This window comes from Sinocyclocheilus rhinocerous, unplaced genomic scaffold (assembly GCF_001515625.1).
Source record: "Sinocyclocheilus rhinocerous isolate Xijiao unplaced genomic scaffold, SAMN03320098_v1.1 scaffold258, whole genome shotgun sequence".
NCBI classification, from domain to species: domain Eukaryota; kingdom Metazoa; phylum Chordata; class Actinopteri; order Cypriniformes; family Cyprinidae; genus Sinocyclocheilus; species Sinocyclocheilus rhinocerous.
In genome coordinates this window covers 642,091-664,169 of record NW_015634010.1, presented here as the reverse complement: position 1 = coordinate 664,169, position 22,079 = coordinate 642,091, and the positions used below count along the sequence as shown (strand labels likewise).

The 22,079-nt window shown below is 36.7% G+C and overlaps 2 protein-coding genes across 5 annotated transcripts; both read left to right on the top strand.

Moving 5' to 3' along the window:
• The first annotated feature begins 218 nt into the window (after positions 1-218).
• LOC107744905 (lamina-associated polypeptide 2, isoforms beta/gamma-like) lies at positions 219-11,868 on the top strand. Of its 3 annotated transcripts, none has more exons than XM_016558729.1 (15): positions 219-531; positions 4,292-4,409; positions 6,490-6,639; positions 6,722-6,864; positions 7,928-8,023; positions 8,227-8,295; positions 8,381-8,518; positions 8,869-8,937; positions 9,022-9,156; positions 9,275-9,367; positions 9,521-9,580; positions 9,669-9,884; positions 9,992-10,111; positions 10,339-10,442; positions 11,016-11,868. In XM_016558729.1, exons 1-15 carry the CDS (start codon positions 295-297, stop codon positions 11,362-11,364), a joined length of 2,097 nt encoding a protein of 698 aa, XP_016414215.1. In that variant the 5' UTR covers positions 219-294; the 3' UTR covers positions 11,365-11,868. The 3 variants fall into 3 exon arrangements, with proteins under 3 accessions (XP_016414215.1, XP_016414214.1, XP_016414216.1); XM_016558728.1 differs by having other exon boundaries at positions 7,928-8,038; positions 11,016-11,867; XM_016558730.1 differs by lacking the exon at positions 7,928-8,023 and having other exon boundaries at positions 11,016-11,867.
• Positions 11,869-12,640: 772 nt separating this feature from the next.
• slc25a3a (solute carrier family 25 member 3a) lies at positions 12,641-17,248 on the top strand. Of its 2 annotated transcripts, none has more exons than XM_016558731.1 (8): positions 12,641-12,890; positions 13,024-13,168; positions 14,113-14,240; positions 14,362-14,541; positions 14,671-14,852; positions 15,549-15,721; positions 15,877-15,987; positions 16,772-17,248. In XM_016558731.1, the coding sequence occupies exons 2-8, from the start codon at positions 13,039-13,041 to the stop codon at positions 16,933-16,935; spliced, it is 1,068 nt and encodes a 355-aa protein (XP_016414217.1). In that variant the 5' UTR covers positions 12,641-12,890; positions 13,024-13,038; the 3' UTR covers positions 16,936-17,248. The 2 variants fall into 2 exon arrangements, with proteins under 2 accessions (XP_016414217.1, XP_016414218.1); XM_016558732.1 differs by having other exon boundaries at positions 13,021-13,168.
• The last annotated feature ends 4,831 nt before the right edge of the window (positions 17,249-22,079 follow it).

Genomic DNA, 22,079 nt, shown 5'->3' with positions numbered 1-22,079 from the left:
GCATTATATTACAAATAACTTAATGCTGTGATGTTCTGCACTTCAATTGCCCATCAGTCCACCAATAGAAGCCATTTTTAAATCTTTACATTTTTTTAAGTTGTCTTATAAACTTATAAACAAGTGGTTCAACCCATCTATTTATCGCCAGTGATTTTAAATAGTCTAACAACCAATCAGAGCGCTTCTTTCTGCGGAACGCGTCCAATAGGGGTCTCTCTCCTAAGATGGTCACTGATCCCATAAAATAAATCAGTCTCAGCCAGCGATAGTGTTCTGCTCAAGCTAACAGACATGTCGGAATTTCTGGAGGACCCGTCTGTGCTCACTAAAGATAAGCTTAAAAGTGCACTGCTGGCCCATAATGTGGCTCTGCCGAACGGCGACCAGAAGAAGGACGTGTACGTGCAGCTGTACTTGAAGAATCTGTCCGCGCAAAACAAAAAGAGCAGCGGCTCTCCGGATGTCTTCTCCAGCGACGAGGAACTGCCTCCAGCCCCCGTGGTCTCCAACAGGAGCCGCTCTGGCAGGGTGGGTTGGTTGATCGTTGATCTGACTTGTTTTGGAAATGCTTGCTTTGTTTTGGCTGGTTATTTGATTTCCATATAAATGAATCAGAATGAGTTGATGCAATTCGCAGTTTCGAGTTTTGTCAGTTGAATCAAATCGTGCATCTTTTAAAAGATGTTCGAGTAAAATGAAGAGGTTAGTATTATCAGAGTAAATAAATGTCGCAGGTGTCCGGTTTACCAATGCACATGTCTTACAAATGAAAACAAACCGGCATGGCGAACTTTTACTAATGATGTCCGATTCGTGAACGAATCGTTATTTTGAGTTGGATCATTTCAGTGAATCAACTGAGCTATTTTACAAAACCGGTCTGAACGATTCGTTTGCGAACTGTGAATTAGTAGAATAGAAGTGTTACACAAAACACAAATATTTGTATGAATTTTATCACACTCACAACATATATTTATTAGAATAGTATTAGATTAAAACATGCAGTAATACATTTAGCCAATAATTGAGAATGTTTTTACCATTGATTCACGTAAATGCAAATTATATTTAGGTTCTAAATTACTTTCTATAAGTTGAATCATAGCTACAAGTAACTTGGGCTCATGGAACGCCCTTATAATCAAAACACGTGTAACAAACTTAACGACAAATGTAGTCTGAACAGCAAAATGTATTTATCGCTTTATTTGAACGCTTAATTGCAATAATATGTCGTGCAGAAATATCAGGTATCACGCTTTTACGTAATGCCTTAAAAGAATCATTTTAGAACAGGGTTTTGAAGCTAACCGTTCAAAAGAACCGATTCAAACGCTACTCAGACTTTCTATTTCCCGCGTAAATGCATCGGTCTGATTCATTGATTTAAATTTCACTTAAGTGTTTAAAATCCATTTACAATCATAAATGCATGACTTGCAGAAATTATAACGTGTCGGAAATCTACACTACTACGTGTTATCTCAGTTCCACATCTGTTGCAGGCGTGTCCATTCAAGTCACAGGAAACGTAAAAGGCCCAGCTTTATTAATGAACACTTCAGGGAAGAAACATACTGTGGAAATTCGTACGTAGTTCGTACCTAGCATACCATGGTAATTTAAAAAGAAAATGCACACGGTTTTGATATGCATCCAAATCTGGTGATGTAGCTGGTCATTGGCATTTCATAAATAATGCTGAAGTGATTAAGCACCTGGTCTTGGAGAAGTGGGAGTGTTTTTCCCCCCACTTCTCTATATTTGTTACTCATTTTTTAATACCAATAGCTATTTTATAAACGCATAATACAGCCAGACTAAGCTTAGTTTTTCTATCAGGTAAGGGTGTGTCTATTGTTGCCATTATTTATGCATTTTTAGAGTGAATACTACAAGTTTCAAGTTAGTTCTTGTTATTCAGCCAACCCGATTACCTCAATCCTCCACCCAGACAACTATACCGAGTCCTTTTATGTTTTAACATAGATGTTTGATGTTAAAGGCACCTCTCTATACTCCAGTGAATGAGGTAGTGTGGCCTGTCATTATGAAATCTACCTGAATGGGAGTTTCCCTGTCATTAACCCCCTCCTTATCTTGCCTGCTAAGATATTTTTCTTCAGTGATAAAAATGCCAGTACGTATTTATCAGGTATGAAAGACTACTCTAAGTTAAATCAGGGATTTTTATTTCAAAATTTAAAAGGCAGCTATTGTGTGTGCGTGGTACATATCTCTGTGTGCCTGTCATGTATAAGGATGCAATTTACGGTCAAAATTAATATTATAAATATAAAAATGTTTTTCTGTTCTCACTATAGTACAGAAAAACTTTTCCATAGATTCCCTAGCACTATCTTGTGGCCCCCTGGGGGTCCCTGGACCTTATTTTGAAAACCCCTGACTTGATCGAATAGGAAGTTACAGGTCTAGGAGTTGTAGGATAAGATGAGAGTATCACAAGGCTGTTTTCATAATGGCTTTGGTCCCTTTATTGAGGAAATACTTTCTTGTGAAGAGGAATTTCTGCTTCGGCTGCCAGATGTGTGTGTGTTTTGCATTTCTCTTTGATGTTGCTGGCTCTCAGATAGTAATTTCAGAAACATGTGCGACACTCCACTTTGGCATGTTTTTTTATTGACGCGCAATAGTGTACATCATTCTCACTTTTTCCAAGTTGCATTAATTGTGGCCCATTTAGTTGTTTGATCTCATGTTCAACCTCTTCAATCTATTGTAAAAGTGTTTGGACCAGATTATGCTTTTTTTTGTGTTAAAATAAAATTGGGTAAATTGTGGGTAACCCACATGTCTCATTATTGCAATTTTTCAAAGAGTTGACTTTTACATTGAACCACGTGTGCTGACGGCATGCTGGTTGGGCTGGTGTAAAGCCACAGGACTTGGCTCAGGTCTGTCAGGGTGCTGGTGCCCAATCTGGAACTCTTTCTATAGAAAGACACTTCCTGGACTGAAAAACCAGCTCTGCAATGGCCCATAAATCTTGCTGATCTGAAACGTGGAACCAGAAATGTCAGAAAAGCAAAAGCTTAATCTGACAAAAAAATTATGCAAAAAAAAAATCACTATGTACAGTATGATTCATTGTACAGTGGCTCTGACCACATTATTTTCTGTTTTCGAGAATCAAGGTACTCAATTTTATTTTGGATAGTGGTAATGATGACCAAAAATGATGCAACAGTAGCAATATGTGAAATTTGTTCAGCTGAAGTTTCGAGAGGCGGTTCATTGCCAAAGAAATTTACACTGAATGGTTTAATTTATCACCTGAGAACACAACATTCTCAAAACATAGAGTTCAGTTACCTATTTTCTGTAAATTCATTTCAGTGCATCACTAATATTGAATGTTAAAATGTTCTCAAAATGTGTAAACAATGACTGATGTGTATTTCGTGTTTGTTTTATTGATGCACAGTATTAATCTGAAAATTCAGTTAGTCTATATGAAACTCGCATGCTGAGTGTGACATTGGCAGAAATGAGGGTGTTGTCCGTGGACTAAGGAAAGGTTTTTTTTCCGTCCATCCTGCTGGAATGCTGTGATTATGAAAGTTTTTTGAGTAGGCAGTGTTCCAGATCTGCCCCTCTGAAGGCCTCTTACTGAAGCTCATGCGCCTTCACGATCTCCTGCCCCTCGTAACACATTCTCTCCTCCTCCTCTTCACTGTTTTCACCATTTCTCCTCGGTCACATGGTCGTGTTTGTGGAGCGGGGCTCGACTCCAGGGAATGTGGCTGGATTTTCATTGTTCGTGCTTTGTCCCACTCCGAAAGTCTGTGTTTGCAATGCCTCCAGTCTCTAATGCCATCTCTATGGAACTTTGCATAAGCATTATTGATTTTTCATTTCACTGTCTAATTTAACTTGATTGGTTTATTCAATTAACATTTGCTCCTGTACTTACATGCTAGGCGTGTTTTCTTCGTAGGACTTGTTTTTAAACTCCACGCAGTTGGCTCTGAGCTCCTGAGTTTCTCAAAAAGGTAATAGTGTGTATAGTATGTTTATGGGCTGGGGGGATGTAATGAATGTACTCGCATTTTCCTTTGAAACTAGCTTGCATTTCGGAGCAGGCAGGCAGGGCACTTGTTTTCTCTCACGTCTTGTTTCAGTGTGTAATCAGGAGCCTGTCAGGCAAACACCTGTTGCTTTAACAAGTTAAAATACTTTACCATGATGTCATTTTTTCATTTTCAGTACTACAACTTTGCAAAGTGCATGTGAATATTAAGCTGAAAATTATAAATCTTCACAGAAAGCCACCAGGAAAACTGACAAAGTTCGTCCAGAGGATGTTGATGTCACCGAATTGAGCAACGATGCTTTGAAAGACCTGTTACTGAAGTATGGCCTGAACGCTGGACCCATTGTTGGTGAGCCATTTATTAGATTCAAACTCGCTGTGAAGTGTAAATATTGCAGATAATGTATCATTTAAATATTGCAGATAATATATAATTTCAACAGTAAGTATTTGGGCACTTAAGCAATACTTCATTGTTTTATAACAAAATGTCAAACCAAGTGGCATTTATTTTAAAGACATGTGACACAACAAATGCAACAAAAAAAGTTGGTGTGTGTGAACTACACCTGTTGATGCCTGTGTGAACCTGAGGAGAATTGGCTTCATATATTCCCTAAAATAAAAAAATAAAACCTGGGAACAGTTGGTTAAAAGTAACTGCAATAAATGGGGCCACTGTATATTAAACGGCATTTGTGTGATATAAGATATTTTAAGATATGTACTAAAATGTATTCTTTTTTTATTCCTCTTATTTTTTTTTTTTAAAGACTTAATTATTTAAACAAATGTATGGAAGGGAGCCTAAATATATGGAGGGATTTAACAGACTAAATTAAATGCATAATTAAATAAATGTGAAAAATGCAGTGAAAAAGTAAACTATAAGCAAAACTAAGGCATGAATTAAACATTTTTTTCATGTATGGTCATGAAATACCCCCAGAAAAAAACACCCTATTAAAACCATGAAATATAACATGTAATATACACACAAATAAAACTTTGCCTTGTCATTGCATATTATTGCTTTTTTGTTGGTTTTGATTGCTTCTATTGTCCTCATTTGTTAGTCGCCTTGGATAAAAAGCGTTTGCTAAATGACTAAATTTAAATTTAATGTAAATAACAAAACTAAATTGAAAATTTAAAACAAGCCCCAAATCAAATAAATAAGTAACACAAATAAAATAAATCTCTTCATATAAACAAAATAAGGCTTTGTCTGTGCTCTTTCCATTTAAAATTAGAGGCAACCACTGCATTTTAATCATGATCCAAACAAAGATGCTGCATACATGCAACATGAGCAGTTTTTAATCTAAATTACATTGTATAATTTCTAAATTTGAAGCAAAAACAGAATGGTTTGACTTCAGTTTTGTGAAACTGCATAAAAAATATCTGCATTAAACCGAAACAGCAGAGCTGAATGAGATGCAGATTCACTCTCTAAATACTGTAAACGCCTGACAATTATGCCAATAAAGTTTTGACTTTATGATTGCATTTACACCTGTATGTGACGATAAATGAGTGGTGTTTTCATTTACAAATGAAACTACGCAAATTATTCATTTATAATTCTAGTATTTATAATTATAGGGTTGACCGCGTTGGTCAACTCATAAGCGCTCCAATTTGTGTTGCATATGAGAAACATCAAAGGGCAAACGAAACTGAAAGCATAACGAAACAGCGCTGGGTTTCGTTAAAAAACTAACAAAAAACAAAACAAATATTGCGACCAAATCATGTGCTCATGCGACCAGCTGAGAAAGTTAAATCCCATGTTGTAGCGCAAAAAAAAAAAATGTAAACGTTTGTGCGACCAGCTGAGAAAGTTAGTTGCAAAAGAGCGCGACCAGTGGGAAGAATGAGTCTGGAGCCCTGATATGCATTATATAGAGGCAAGAGGAAAAGAAAAATTACCATCGAAAGACAGTAAGTTCCCCTCAGACATACATTCATATAAACTCCTACCCCTAACTGAATCGCGATTTGTTTAGCATCTCAACCGATTTGAATCGTCACATATTTAAATCGATTTTCAACCGGCTCGCGGTTAATCGTTACATCCCTAGTCACAGCACAAACAAGCAACTAAAAACAGGTTTTCACTTCTGGAATAATGCCGTTGTCTTGTGGTCTTGTGCAAGGCTAGCAGTAAATCAGCAGTTTCACCAAGCATGCAGCTTTGCATGTTTATCCAACTCTGGCCTGAATAGTTATAATGTCCTTAAATGGATGTTGGAAAGCTCTTCAGATAAAGCAGCAGACTTTCTCACTGCTTGTTATGAATAGGGCAGAACCCTTTCATGATGGCAAAGAAATTTTCATCTAAATCAAACAATATATTTCCGCATTGTTGTTTGTCATGCTCAGAAGAACTTTACTGATTTGATTAACCAATGTCTTCTCATCAGCGTCCACTCGGAAGGTCTACGAGAAGAGGCTTCAGAAGCTGTTGGATCAAGGTCCTCCTGAGACTGTGACCCCTCCCTCAGAGACGTCACAGACAGACGGCAGCCAGAATGGCAACACAGACTCAGACCAGTACAGCGACAAAGAGGAAGGTAATGGACAAAAAGATCCCTTTATTTAAGCACATACTTATAGAAATAAATGTTAAAAAATGCTCTTTTGCTTGTTTGTCAGAAACGGTAGCTCCAGCCCCTGTGTTTGTGCCCGAACCTGAACCGGAAGTAGTGGCCGAGCCGATCCCAGTTGTGGAGAGACCAATCAGGAGCAGAGGGAAAACGCCAGTGACCAGCAGAACACGCAGTGGCCAGCACAACAGGGTGAGGAGGACGAAACCTGTGCATTGTGCTTGCTTGTGCTTTTCCTTTTTTGCTTCTTTTGTACATCAGCCAAAACGCATCTCGGTTAAATCAAATTGTTTAATCCGTTTAACCTGCAGCAAAGGAAAACCGCTGTTGTGCCTAGTGGTCGAGCTATGTCGATATCTAGGGAGTGAGGTGGCAGATATACACTACTCTTCATATACAAGACTGGTGTTAATGGCTGCGGAAAATTTAGCTTTGCCATCACAGGAATACATTTCATTTTAAATGTATTCAAATGGAAAACAGTTGTTTGAAATTGTAATAATATTTCACAATATTACCATTTTTACTGTATTTTTCATCAAATAAATTCAGCCAACAATTCCTGGTATATAAAATGTTTTGCCTTTCTCATTAATATATTGATGCTATTTTATTCAGAAATGCATCTCGTTACAGGAGTAAACGATTAGTCTAAGGTCAATTAAGTAGCCTGGCCAAAATTGTGAGTATGTGGCAAATGAAGCAAAATCTGCTGACTGAAGATATGTTCACATGATTTCAATTACAGCTAGCACTCCTACTGTCTCATATCCCTTCTCTCTTTCACTTTAGCTTCAACTTGGCCCAGACTTTAATCCTGTTTTATCTTCTTATTCCCTCCCTTCCTCCAGACACTCTTCGCTTTCTCATTCCTGTGTGAAGGTCTTGCATCTCTTTGTAGACTTGTCCAAGTCAGTTGTAAACAAATAGCCAAGAATATACTCTCATTAAAGACTTCTTGATTCACATAAAAGCTGTTCAAGTTCTTAGGTAGTATAATCGTTGCATCCTTTCGCCCTTTACTGTTTACTGTCTCTAATATAAACAGTTGCAATTTTTTTGCCCCATGCGATGTTGCTACCTTCATATTTTGCCAGCATTATCTGTTCACCACCTGGTGTAGAAGAGATCTGACCTACTGCAGGTGGTCACATGACTGCTCCACATTTGAATGTTGTCATACCTGCTGTCCGTATCAGATAAGCCATTTACTCATGTATGGAAAATTCTAGACCTTTTGTTGTGTGATGTGTAGGAGGATGAGGAACATAAGCAGGAGGAAGATATGCCGGTTTTGAACATTAAGAGAAAGTTGAAGAGATCTTCTCACAGGCTGGATCAGATAATTCCTGCAAGCGACGACACCGTAACATAATCTGTGGTTATGATATTAATGTGCATCACCTGGTTTCTGGGTGTGGTGATAAAGTAAAAAAAAAAAACATATTTGGGTTTGCACACGGGTGGACAGGGTTTGGTTGAGCTCATATTTGTTTCATAAATGAGCCAAGGCTGAAATATACTTTGATTTGTATGCATGTGTGGTGTTTTCAGGAGAACTCTGAGCTCTCATCTGCAGAGTACTTCCCTGTTACTCAAGACAGGAGAAGAACAGGACTTGTGGTAGGTGGCCATGACAATGGCGTAGTGCCAACTGTCTAAATTATGAGACTGACTTCATGAACATGCTTTTGTCCTTATATTAAAGGCAACAAGAAAAGAGCCCAGACCTTTGCTCACAGACAAGACGTCAAAGCTCTCATCTAAGACTGAATTTCTGAGACGACGCAGCGCACCAGTCCGCTCATATCGGCCTGATTTGAATGAGGCTCCTGTTACTGATAAGGTGTCGTTCTGCTTAAAAACCCTGGTCTGAGATCTTAATTTGAAAGGCAAAACAATTGAAGTTCTCAATGTAATTCTATCATTTACTCACCCGCAAGTTGTTCCAAATCTGTGTGAGTGAGTTTCTTCTGTTGAACACAAAAGATGGTGTTTTGAAGAATGTTGGCAACTAAACAGGTTTTCATTGACTTCTATGGTATGGAAAAAATACTATGGAAGTAAATGGCTACCGGCATGTGGTTACCAACATTCTTCAAAATGTCATCTTTTGTGTTCAACAGAAGAAAAATTCATACAGGTTTGGAACAACATGCCTCATTTGTTTTGTTTTTTGGAAATCATGTCTCGTAGGATTTCTCTGAGTCCTCAGTTTTGAAGGAGGTCTCTATTCCTCTGGTGAGGATGAAAGTACAACCTTTGGTAGGTCCAGAAGAAACCTCACACATGAACATGATGCAGCTCATTTTCCAGTGCCACAGTGTTTCTTATGGTGTCATATTAAAGGTAGAGCCAAAGGATCCCAAACCCTCAAAGCGCTCCTCCATGTCTGCAACTAACTGGGCAGAATCACTAAAATGGCACAACTCTCCTTACCAGTCTGCCTTATCCGGTTTACATGGCGCCACTCCTGCTGACAAGGTGCCAACCTTCTATAAATCTTCCATGTCTTTCAACTTGAGAATGAAAGCATCACATTTAATAGAGTTGGTCATTGTTTTGTGTGTGTGTGTGTGTCACTCAAATGTCTTCTCTGTAGTTTGATGAGAATGCCGCTGAATTCACTTCCCCTCTGATTAGACCATCCAATCGAGAGCCGCTCGTTTCCCTGCTTAATACTGCTTGCGTTGAGGTGATAATACACACACATCCATCATGGTTTTAGCTCTAAATCAACGTATAATAGATGTCAAACCACCATTTTGTACTTTTGTCCATCTAGTCAGCCTCAAAATGCATATTTGTGCAACATAAAGGATCTTAACTTACATTTTCATAATCTCAGGTGGATGGCCAGGGTATGCAGGACATACTGAACTGTAGACCTTCGAGCCGTTCTCCTGTGGTATGTCTCGTGGCAATCCACGGATAGTTCATAACCGTTTTAAACATTCATTTTAGTAGCTCACGAGGTTCTGTTCTGTTCTCTGAAGGCACAGGAAGTCAAATCTGTCACAGTATCGAAGCTCTCAAAGCCTCATTTGAGTCAAACCAAACCTTCCAAACCCTTGATGGACATGGTGATCCGTCTTTCACCTTCCTGTGATGGCCGAAGAGAGGTTTTCCCATCACACTCAGTTTCTTTTAGGGATTCTTCCCCCCGTACAGTTTCAGAGGACTCTCTTCCTGTCTCATATGACCATTCCCAGGTTTGCAGTTGAATAATTGTTCATTTATGGACATTTGTTTTTGACATGGTAATGGGTTACAATGTTACATGAATTTCGTGCTGTAATTTACGTTGTTGGTTTATCAGGAGAGCTTTGGCTCACCAAAGACCAAGACTAGACAGTCCAAAATCACCCCTTTCTTTTCCCAAATCACTTCTGTCCGAGGACTTGATAGCAGCCAGACGGAGACGCCAAAGACAGCAATGGTAATTTCATGATCTTTATGGTTTTTGGCTCCACAGGTATGTAAAGGTAATGAGGAAACTTGGGATTCAAGAGTCACTGAGGTTATGCACGACTGTGGTGTGATGTAACGTGTTTCTTTTGTTTTTAAAGTGAAAGCTGACAACATGGATCTTCAGTATTGCAATGTTTGTGGTAATGTTATGTCCTGCACCAGTGTTCACGTCTTTGTGGCTGTCTTTGTGCGCAGGTTGAAAAGGTGTCTGCTATTGATCAGACCCCGAGGACGGTAGAGAGAGATGTGCTTAAAGAGATCTTTCCCAATGAAAACCTCAGCACCCCTACTGGAATCAGGTATGGAGGGAAGAGCACTTGCACTGATCAAACACCAGGGTCAAATAGAAATAAGAGTGTCCATGTCTTTACAAATCTGGTTTAAAACTCCCTTTAAACTTATAAAATTATAAAGAATTTTTTTTATAAAATAATAATAAAAGATTGTGGCAAACAACTTGGTTCTTTTCAGACAGTTGTATCACACTGATTTTTGTCTCCCAAAAAATATCAAAAGTATTAACATGCTTATCATAAAAGACTTTTATTCAAGTGATTGTAGGCATTGTAAATTATTATTATTTTTTTTTTAATAAAATAATTCTGAACAAAATGTGTTATGACCTATAAAACTGAATTTTTTTATACACAACAGATAATTTCAGCTAACTGACAAGTACCAAAAGATTGCAAATAAACAACTATAAATCAATTTTTTTTTAAATGTATGGACAAAGTAAAAGTATTTTTGGAAAAGTATGTCTTTTTTTTTTTTTATAAAAAAAAATAAATAAATAAACTTTTAAACGAGGTAAATTTCCTTGAAGCAGATTTTTTTCAAAATATTTACTTATTTTTCAAATGTATTTTTAGTGCTACCTGTCGCCGACCAATCAGAGGAGCAGCTGGCCGGCCCCTGGTCGGTGACACATGGCTGGACGAATCCCGTCTCCGTCTTAAGGAGCTCAGAGAAACCAGCTCCTTCTCCACCTACACAGAGACCCGATCTGTTCCACGTGTGACCGCCGTCCCTCTAACCGCTTCCAAGCCCGTGGCGCCCCCTGCTGTGAAGACCAGAGCGCGGCGCAGCCTGCCTGTGTGGGTGCAGCTTCTGCTGCTCACTGCAGTCGCTGGATTCCTGTTCTTTGTCTACCAGGCCATGGAGACTAATGAGGTTGGACTCTTCAAGCAGAGCGGAGCAGATGATGGCACCAGCAAATGAATGTTATGCGGATCGCCCCAGTCTTTTCCCTCTTTATCATACTCAGCCAGTACGTCTCTGTTGATACAGCAGCCGTGGACTTTTATCTGCGATCTTTATAGATTCATACAAAGACAGAAAGCCCCAGCTTTTGCATCATGTCTGTTCATACCCTCTTCCAAATGAACCAGTTTAGAGGAATGAAGCCTGGTTTTAATTTTAAAACGGTCACTTTTCTTGCCTTTTGTATGTTGAGTGTGTGTGCGCGTTTCATTTGTACATTATTTTACAGATAATTGTTGGTGCTGTCAATGAATGTGAGTCTAACTGAGTTGAAGTGCTGAAGGAATTGGCTAAATACACTTGTTTTGTTTGTAAACTACATTTAGTGTCTACTTGTGACTATTTTTGCATTTATTTTCACATGTAGCTCTTTATAGGTGCCGTATCTTAACATTGACGGCCCTTGTAGTATTTGTGTATGTTGTTGAAATACAAATATTTTCAATAAACTCTTTTGCAATGTAATGCCATTTAATATTTTTATTATCATTTTAATAATTTCATTTTTGTTATTTCGGGATCTTGGCGTTACAAGTAGTTTTGTAACATGTCAACAATTAATTTGAACAATCTAATTGAGAGTTTGCAACAAGAACTCGACTGTCTAGTTCTCAAATTTGGAAAATATACTCTATAAATTATCACTATTAAATTTAAGTGACTTTAAAAATGTGAGTTCGTAAACATTGTAAGATCCTGATACTTGATATGTTACATTGGTAGAACTGGACAATGGGTAAAATGGCCACCAATTATGCCCTTTACTCTGCTTTTAAGACTGATGCATTTACCATTCAATATTCTGAATATGTATTTATTTTATATCATAAGGTGCTGTAGATTTGTGAGAAATCTGGGAGCGTTCAGGTACTTTTTATGTATACGACAGAATATGGTTTAATAAAGCAGTTTACCTAATGTACATCTCAGTTGGCTGGTTTATTTTGATAAGTGTGTGTGTATATGTTTGACCTAATTTATTAGCACACGTCCTCTACTAAATGTATTGCTTTCAAGTTGAGAGAAGGGGTTTGCAGCAGTTCTTCAGAGACACTGGCAAGTCTGACCTTACTTTGATCTGGGATAGTTAAGGAGGATATAACTCTGCAAGGCCCTCTGCTCTGGTCCAGGAATAGAGTGTCTCATTGAGTTTAATCGCCTTACACCAGCCACTGCTGTGCGTAATAAGCTCACACACACTACCATGAGCTGAAGTTTGCAGTGAGACCCAACCATCAGTTACTATAATTTAGTTGGACACATATTTACACCAATAACTCAACAGAATGGTGTAGTTTTTTCATTTTTTATGAATGCTAGTGTGGCCCATAGTAACATAATTCCTCTTTCAAATGGGTTGGTGTTCATGCTCAAGTGTGATGACGTCACAGAAGGTCAGGGTGATTTAGTCTGAGGTCATCTGATGTCTTAGATTCGCCTGCCGCTGATGCACACAGGAGGCGCCGTTTCTTTACAACCAACAAGTGAGTGGACGATTTCTTTCAATATGAATTTCTCAAATACTTGAATGAGAGATAAGTGCTTTATTTCTTAGCAATGTATGCAAGAACGGATTACTTTTGTTTGATTTTAATTGTCACCTGTCTGTTTTAGCAGTAAACCCTGGTGAAAATGTACCCAATCGCCCTAACACAGCAGGCACGGTTGAATCCTTTCCAGACTCCTCTTTTTTCCATGAAACCACAACAGCAACAAGAGAGCCAGCAGATAAAACGCAAACTTGCTGCAGCAGCTTATGATGGTAAGAAGTTCTTCGTCTTTATCTTCTGAATTGGAAAGTTGGTTGCAAAAAGTAGACATGGCATATGACTTTTGCATATTTTTTTTATTTTGTCCTCTTATATTTTATTTGTTTTATTTATTATTTGTTATTTTCCTAGTATTTATTTAGGTAGCTTTTTTTGTTTGCAGTAATTGTTATGGTTGTTATTATGTGTTGTAAGATTTTTTGGACATTTTTTGGTTGCTGGCATTGTGACGATGCTCAGTGAAAATACGCTACTATATTTAAAGTGAACTCCGACTGTCAGAATGCTCGTCATTCCATTCGTAAAGAATTAACCTCCTCCAAAAGGATTACACGTGTGGCTAATAGACTTTACCTTGTCATGATCGCCTGTTAATTCCTAGACACTTTTTCTCAAGAAAATATTGCACTTGAATATGAAGGACACCTATTTACTGTTAAAAGAATAGTTGACCCAAAATATCATTATATTCCTGTTTCGTCCTTCTATGGGACACAAAAGAAGACATTTTAGTGCTGATTGGTTTCTATATGCAATTACAATGAATGAGGACAAAGCTTGCAAAATCATCATGATTGTAGTTCAAATGGTTTGTAAAGAATATATAATGTATATAAATAATGTAAGTCTTCTGCAATGCCATAGTTTTGTGTGGCAAACTCAATTTATTCAGTTATTTACTGTTAACTGCTGCAAACAGCTCATTGAATTAGTGAGTTGAACTCGAGAAAGGCACAATATCCAGTTCATAAATAAATCATTCAGGTTTTCTGAACTGGATCAGACTGAAACAATTTATTCTCAATTCAAACAACATTACTGTATCTGTCATGAACTCTTAAATTAAGCTCACATGTACTTTTTCCTCTGTTTTATCACACAGTATTGATGTTTGTGAGCAGTTTTGTGATGTTAAATGTGTGTTTTTGTCCCTCAGATGCAGATGTGAGCTGTAAATATGGGTCAAATAAATATTACGCCCTCTGCGGTTTCGGTGGGGTTTTGAGCTGTGGTCTCACACACACAGCGGTCGTGCCCCTCGACCTCATTAAATGCCGCATACAGGTGTCTGTTTTACTTCTTTAGTTTCTACACGTTTTAATGTTACATTAGAGAAGTTACCAACTTGTTTTGACTGATTGTGTAACCAGACTTAGGCAAATGCATCATTTATATTGTCTTCCAGGTGGACCCGGATAAGTACAAGTCCATTTTCAATGGTTTCTCAGTCACCCTGAGAGAGGATGGCTTGAGGGGTCTGGGCAAAGGGTGGGCTCCTACATTCATTGGTTACTCCATGCAAGGCCTTTGCAAGTTTGGTTTCTATGAAGTCTTTAAGGCCCTGTACAACGACATGCTTGGAGAGGTGAGTCGTCTTTGGGATACAAAGACAACCTGCAAAGATCATTTCAAAATGCTTAATTGGACATATTTTTGCATATTCGTTTGTGACATATCACCAGCTAACTGCTGTCATTTTTGGTCTGGTGAGCAGGAGAATGCTTATTTGTGGAGGACTTCAGTGTATCTGGCCGCATCTGCCAGTGCTGAATTTTTTGCTGATATTGCACTGGCTCCTATGGAAGCGTGTAAAGTGCGTATCCAGACGCAGCCCGGCTATGCTAACACCCTGAAAGAGTGCGCCCCCAAAATGCATGCTGAGGAGGGGCTAAAAGCGTGAGTAGATCCTTAACCCTCTGGTATTCCTCACTTAGGGGTCACACTTACGACCCTCGGAGGTCTAAACATACCAAATAAGCTTTTTTGGTTAATGAAATGAATTATGAAATGAATGCTATATTTTGTTTCAGTAATATTTATTCTTTAATAATAACACATTTTTGAGGGGATTTCTTGAATCTAGACCATATTTACTTCTAAACCTTTTCTATACAAATATTAGAAACAAAAATTCATTATTTCCAATTACAGTTAAAAAGAAGCAAATGTATTTTCTAAATGTTTATACAGGGCTATATATTGTATAAATAAATAAAAAAGATATTCTTTATATATATAATACACCCACACACACACACACACACACACACACACACATATATATATATATATATATATATATAAGAATATTTTCAGATATAATTATTTACTTTTATTAGGTTTTGTATTTGAATATATATAATTCATCAAACGCAAATTATTATTATTATTTATGTATTTATTTTTTGCTCAAAAAAAGACTTCTAGAGGGTTAAGGCTGACCAAACTGAACAAAATGACTGTCGTTGACTGCATTACACTCTTAAAAATAAAGGCATTTTAAGCAACATCAGTAGTTCCATGAAGAACCTAAAGGTTCTTTAGTGGAAAAACATGCTGGAGTCCTGATTGTGGGTGTTATTGTCTGTGCAGGTTCTATAAAGGTCTTTATCCCTTGTGGCTGAGGCAGATCCCTTACACCATGATGAAGTTTGCCTGTTTCGAGCGAACCGTGGAGACACTGTACAAGTACATAGTACCAAAACCGCGCAGTGAGTGCTCCAAACCTGAGCAGCTGGTGGTGACCTTTGTTGCTGGTTATATTGGTAAGTTAACTTCAAAAGTGGTTAGGCCCTTAGGTACAAGTTTAGAAACATTTAGACATACAGATTAGCATGATATATATCTGAAAAGAGAACTGGCTGAAGTTTGCATCAATAGATATAGATACATATAAGCTGTGTTGAATGTCTGTTCTCAGCTGGCGTGTTCTGTGCTGTGGTGTCCCATCCCGCTGACTCTGTGGTGTCCGTACTGAATAAAGAGAAAGGCAGTTCAACTGTTGAGGTGCTGAAAAGGCTGGGCCCTGCAGGTGAGTCACTGCATACACATAGATTACACATAACAGTCAACAGCTGTTAATCAAATAAATACTTTGTTGATTAAAGATACAGATGTAAACTGTAGCATGTGCAATTTATGTCAGAGGACCACCCTGTGGTAGAATTTATTTAATTATTATTATATTATTTTTTATTATATATTATTTTTTATATATATATATATATATATATACAGTGTGTGTATATATATATATATATTATTATTATTTTTTTTATTTTTTTTTATAGCTAAATGTACTTGTTTTTATAATGAAAGCATTGATGAAGTGTTTTAAAAAAAAATTTAAGTAATACATTATACTGAATCAATTTTGCCCTCAAACAAAAAACTGAAACCTATTCGATTGTTTAGGCATCTTCTGCTTCTCTTTGTATAATATTGTTTATTCCCCCTCTCAAATTGTTTTTTTAATTATTTGTTAAAAACTGTTTATACATGTTTATTGTTATTATATTGTTCATAAAAGACTTTAGACCTTGAAGCACCATTTCAACTGAGGTTGCAGAGGGATGTAATACTCTTTATTACCAAAAGAGGAGGCTGTTGTTCCTGGATTTATTCCCATTTAATCAGCTCAGCATCATAGGGATCTCATTAGAAATTAGTAATGACCAATTCGTTTTGTTAATTATTTATTGGCATGTTTAAGTGTCATGACATGAGATAAGAGGGATAGATTAGCACAGTTTAGTAACAGTTCTAGTCAATCTGTGTATAAATGAATGTTCATATGGGCACTGTTTTTCCCACAGGTGTGTGGAAGGGTCTTTTTGCTCGAATCATTATGATTGGCACACTGACCGCTCTACAGTGGTTCATCTACGACTCAGTGAAGGTGTACTTCCGTCTGCCCCGTCCACCGCCCCCTGAGATGCCCGAGTCCCTTAAGAGGAAGATGGGTCTCCTGGACTGCTAGACTCTTCCCTTATCAACAGTATCTTGAGTAACATTCACCACTTGCAATAAACTCCACAGTCCCTGGAGTGTTTATCAGTGTTGAAAGCACTATTGAATGATCACTAGGTTCTCCCAGGGTCACTGATTGTCTGTATGAATATTAGAGTAAAATCAATCACACACTAAACATCTGTTGATTTTTATGTGACTCCTGTGTGTTTTGTCAAACTGTTTTGCTCTCATTAGGTAACTAAACTAACTAAAACCAAAAAAGACTACTGTATTTATCTATTGGAAATAGAATTTTGGGTGTTATTTGTGTGTAAGAAAAAGTGTTTTGTCATTATGTGTAGAAAATGTATCTATAATTAGGTAATATTGGTATGCACATATTTTATATGTAGTTTAAATATATAGTCTTATTTGTATGCAATAAAACAGGGTTTCATTGTTTTTATCGTTAACTAAAACGAATTAAAATGTTTTTGTTAATTGAAATAAAGCTCAAATAAAATAATGTTAGATGAAAAATGTTTTTTTTTTTTAATGAAAATTAGAAATGTTGCCTTGGCACCTAACTGAAATAAAATACTGTACGTTTAAGCTGGAATATTAGAGTTACTGAAACTAAAACAGAAATTGAAATTAAAATTAAAGCTAAATAGAAATATTGAAAAAATATTAATAAAAAAACAAAAGCATATAAAAAATGAAAATGAGAAAATAAATGATTATATTATTATTAATAAAAGCTAATTCAAAATACTGTAATATTACATACATAATACAAAAAAATAACAATACAAGTTTATATTTAGTCATTTAGCAGACGCTTTTGTGATAGAAATGCTAATGCCAAGATCAATTAAACAAAAGTGTATCATTAAAAAAAACATAAAATTAGAATTAAATAAAAGAAGTACATGATCTTTAAAAGCTATTAAATGTTAATTAATTAAAAAAATTCTAATTACATGTGAAGCTGTTAGGACATTTTCTTTACGCTAAGCATTACGTCAAGTAAACATTTTAGGTCATACCGGTTCTGCTAACAAAAGGCAAACAAGATCGAAACTCCTGCTCTGGAATATCATTTGAATTCACCTTTAATTAGTTTCATTTATGAATGTTTTCTAGCATTTTTCAGTCACATTCCGAGATGTGGTATCCACAGTGTCTTACTTTGAGTGGCCTGTAGGAGTGATGAACTGATCCCGTCTCACCTGCGTTCTCTCCCCTCTTCTATTCTCATCAGCTTGATGTAAGCAACAGGAAAATGGTGACCCATGACCTCAATACAGCTCTCAAAGAGAAATCCTATCAGAGGAACACCAAGCAGAGAGGGGTCATTCACTTCACAGAGTGTACCTACATTTAGGTCTTCTTTGTGAGAGTGTATGAGTTTTTGAGAGGGAGGGACTGGGTGTTCACGTATAAGTGTGTGGATGGGGATAGTCTGTGTCTGTGTGCTCCATTGTTGTCATTATATCCCATTTGGTTTGTCTTGTTAATGTGGTTTGCAGTGGCAGGACTGTGAAGTTGAATTCTGAGAAATGAATGCTCTCTGATTTGCTTACTAAGCCACTGATGCTGAGGGTCAAAGGTTACGGGATTGAGTTGCATTTCAGTGTAACCTTTTTTCCACAAATGCATTCACTCTGTAATGGCTCCACATGCACCTTCACCTCCCTAGATAGTAATGCAGCATCAAGGCATCCAAAGTGCGTTAAAAGCATGATTTCACTGTGCCTTTGGTATATAACTGAACTTTAGTTTTACAAATCATACAAACTGGAATGAATGAATAAATCAAAACCCACATGAATGCATTGAATGCATGAATTATGGCTATTTTTAGTGAGCACATGTGCATAGAGGGTTCAAGCAGCTATTTGTGAAGCTCTTGTGATCACGGCCAGTAAAATTACACAAGTTAAATTTGACTGTTAGATTTGAATTTGTCATGGCTTAAAAAAAATGAAAAGCAGCAGTGTTTGGATGAAACTTTTAATTAGAAAGTTAATTAGAGTTAGAAACAGGGTTATTATAGGCTTGAAATAAGATCAAATGTAAACTTAAAATATAAAATAATATAAACTTGTTTTTACTTATTTAAAAATTGTTTATATATATATATTTATAATATATATATTTAAAATAATAAAAACTACAATAGTATATTAATGGTACTAAAATAACGGTTAGAAATGCAGTTTTGTTAAAATTGCTGATAAACTGTTTTATATTTTTTTATATTGCATAATATGCACTTACATTACATTATGTTTATGCATTTGGGAAATGTCTAACCAGCTGTCACAATAAAACTCAAATTATCAGAATCAGAATCAGAATCAGAATGAGCTTTATTGCCAGGTATGTTTACACATACGAGGAATTTGTTTTCGTGACAGAAGCTTCTATTTTGGTGTAACAGTGATCCAATATATTACTGTCTTTGGTGGGACATGTGATGTGCTGTCTGTATTTTGGCAGTTCACGGGAGAGATTGGCTTTATTAAAGTCCCCGAGAATGATTAAAACAGAGTCCGGGTGTTGTTGTTCTGTCTCTGTGATCTGATCAGCGAGTTTTTGTAAAGCGGAGCTCACGTGTGCTTGCGGAGGAATGTACACACTTACGAGAATGAACGAGCAAAACTCACATTATGTCACATTGATCACTCAAATTATGTAGAAACTCTACATTTTCACACAGGAATTGTTAGTAAATTTCACAAACAATTTAGAAGTAACAGCAAGTAACAATTAATTAAACATGACATTTTGAAGTAAACTGAAATAGTTTTTTTTTGTAAAATATACTCCAGTTATCTTTGTTTAATTTACAACTTTAAATAATATATATTTTTTTTTTACAGTACTGAGATCTGTCTTTACCTAGGCAGTAATGAGGATGCTTTACCTTTAGTTTTGGCTTCATATTTGACAAAAATAAAGATTTGGTACTGTTTGTATACATTTATGGTTACACTTTACAATAAGGTTCCATTTGTTAACTAGACTTAATGCATTAACTAGCATTAGCTAACAATAAGCAGTAAATTTGTTACAGTATTTATTTATTAATTGGTATTAACGTTAGTTAATAAAAATACAACTGTTCATTGTTAGTCCATATAGCTCACGTCCATTAACTAAGATAGATAGATAGATACAACTTTTAATTTTAATAATGTATTAGTAAATGTTGGAATCAACATTAACTAAGATTAATAAATAATTTAGAAGTATTTTTCATTCATAACTTATGTTAACAAATGAAACATTATTTTAAAGTGTTACCATATTTATAATAGTTTGACAGGCAATAAAGGCAGAACATTTTGGCCAAAAGAAATGATCAAAACCTGTACAGCTTCACAAGAGAGTAGTGTGTGCAAATACCATACTCTATGTATTTGTGCATGTGAGTGTGAGCTAATGTGTCTGTCACTCTCTCTATTGTCACAACCCTTGTCTCATAAAAGTCAGTCTGAAATAGTATGCAGTCCCCTCGCCGGGTCACATGGGTTCATTAATAACCAAAGGGTTGGCAGCCGCTGTAATATTCCATGAGAGAGATTGAAGAGCCAACTCATAGTCAGAACTCATGGAAGAAATCCTATACATATCCCATGTTCCAGCTGCCCTCATTACCCTCATGAAGAAAAGTCTCAGTCTCAGTCTCTCTCTCTCTCTCTCTCTCTCTCTGCAGCTTATAAGCAGGCCAGTGATTGGCTACCGGTTTGATGGGTGGTTAGTTTGTGCTCACTGATTGGAGAGAATAAATGAGGTGAATTATACCAATGAGGGGCAAACCCGTGATGTATAGAGTTACTGCACTGTTTAGACACTAAATACATTTATCAGCCATGGCAATAGATAAATATTTAACTTAAATTTCTCAACTAGCATCTGATAACTAACTTCAGTGACATGACAGGTTGTATTTGTACTTTGATATTTACAAAGTGTCATTTTTAGACTACAAAAATCTAAATTTAGCAGGATTGACACATAATTTAGATAAACAGAATGTGAGTTAGCCATGGTTAAATGATCTTTGGCAGCTTGATTACCTTAAAGGGGTCATAGGATGCCCATTTTCCACAAGTTGATATGATTCTTTAGGGTCTTAATGAAAAGTCTGTAACATAGTTTGGTTACAATTTCTCAATGGTAGTTTTTTTTACCCTGTCAAAAACAGCTCTTTTCAGATCAAGCCGTTTTTGTAGCATTTTCCTTTAAATGTTAATGAGCTATGCTGACTCCGCCCCTCTCTTCCCAGCTGCTCTCAGAGAGACTGTTTACTTTAGCTGCATTCATTGTGAAACTTGCTAATTAGCACATCATTAGGAAAGGTGATTTGCAAAGATTCATTACAAAACATTATACTCACTTCTTCTGTAGATGAGGCTGGATCATGAATGATTCGCGCGAACATAGACGCATTTTATGTAGATCGGGGACGCATACCCTTCAGAAACAAAGGTAATCCACTGCGACTACTTGTAAAAGTGCATGTAGCATCATATGACCCCTTTAAAGGAATAGTAAACACACATACATGAATATTCAGTCATTATTTAATCACCTTTCTGTCATTCCAAACTGTATGACTTTCTTTATTCTGTGGAACACAAGACCTTTTTGAGAAATAACTCCTTTTATAAAAATGAGTTTGGAGCACATGAGGTAGAGTGAATAACGATAGAATATTAAATTTCCTAATTTATATTGTGACACCGTACACACAGCCTATTACACAATCTATCCACAAAACCCAGCACTAACTAGACAGCAACGTGTCCCATATTCCCCCCAACACACACGCACACACACACACACACACGCATTCCCTTCACGCATTCCCTTTGTTTAATGTATGTAGACACATTCTTCCTTTTAAGCAAATAATGACAATGCCCTTAAAGGGGTCATATGATGCGATTTCAAGTTTTCCTTTCTCTTTGGAGTGTTACAAGCTGATTGTGCATAGATAAGATCCCTGAAGTTGCAAAGACTAAAGTCTCAAAACCAAAGAGATATTCTTTATCAAAGTTAAGACTCTGCCACGCCCCCCTAAAACGGCTCATTCTAACACGCCCCCACATATCTACCACACTATATGGAAATATTTGCATAATGCCACCCAAATGTTCA

What these genes read in the sequence shown, in the direction of transcription:
- LOC107744905 (XM_016558728.1), top strand. Translation starts at nt 295, where the DNA reads ATGTCGGAATTTCTGGAGGACCCGTCTGTGCTCACTAAAGATAAGCTT. An exon ending in TTCCTGCAAGCGACGACACC is followed by an intron (nt 8,039 to 8,226) that starts GTAACATAATCT and finishes TGGTGTTTTCAG; the next exon opens with GAGAACTCTGAGCTCTCATC. An exon ending in AGACGCCAAAGACAGCAATG is followed by an intron (nt 10,112 to 10,338) that starts GTAATTTCATGA and finishes CTTTGTGCGCAG; the next exon opens with GTTGAAAAGGTGTCTGCTAT.
- slc25a3a (XM_016558731.1), top strand. Translation starts at nt 13,039, where the DNA reads ATGTACCCAATCGCCCTAACACAGCAGGCACGGTTGAATCCTTTCCAG. An exon ending in TGCTGCAGCAGCTTATGATG is followed by an intron (nt 13,169 to 14,112) that starts GTAAGAAGTTCT and finishes TTTGTCCCTCAG; the next exon opens with ATGCAGATGTGAGCTGTAAA. An exon ending in GAAAAGGCTGGGCCCTGCAG is followed by an intron (nt 15,988 to 16,771) that starts GTGAGTCACTGC and finishes TTTTTCCCACAG; the next exon opens with GTGTGTGGAAGGGTCTTTTT.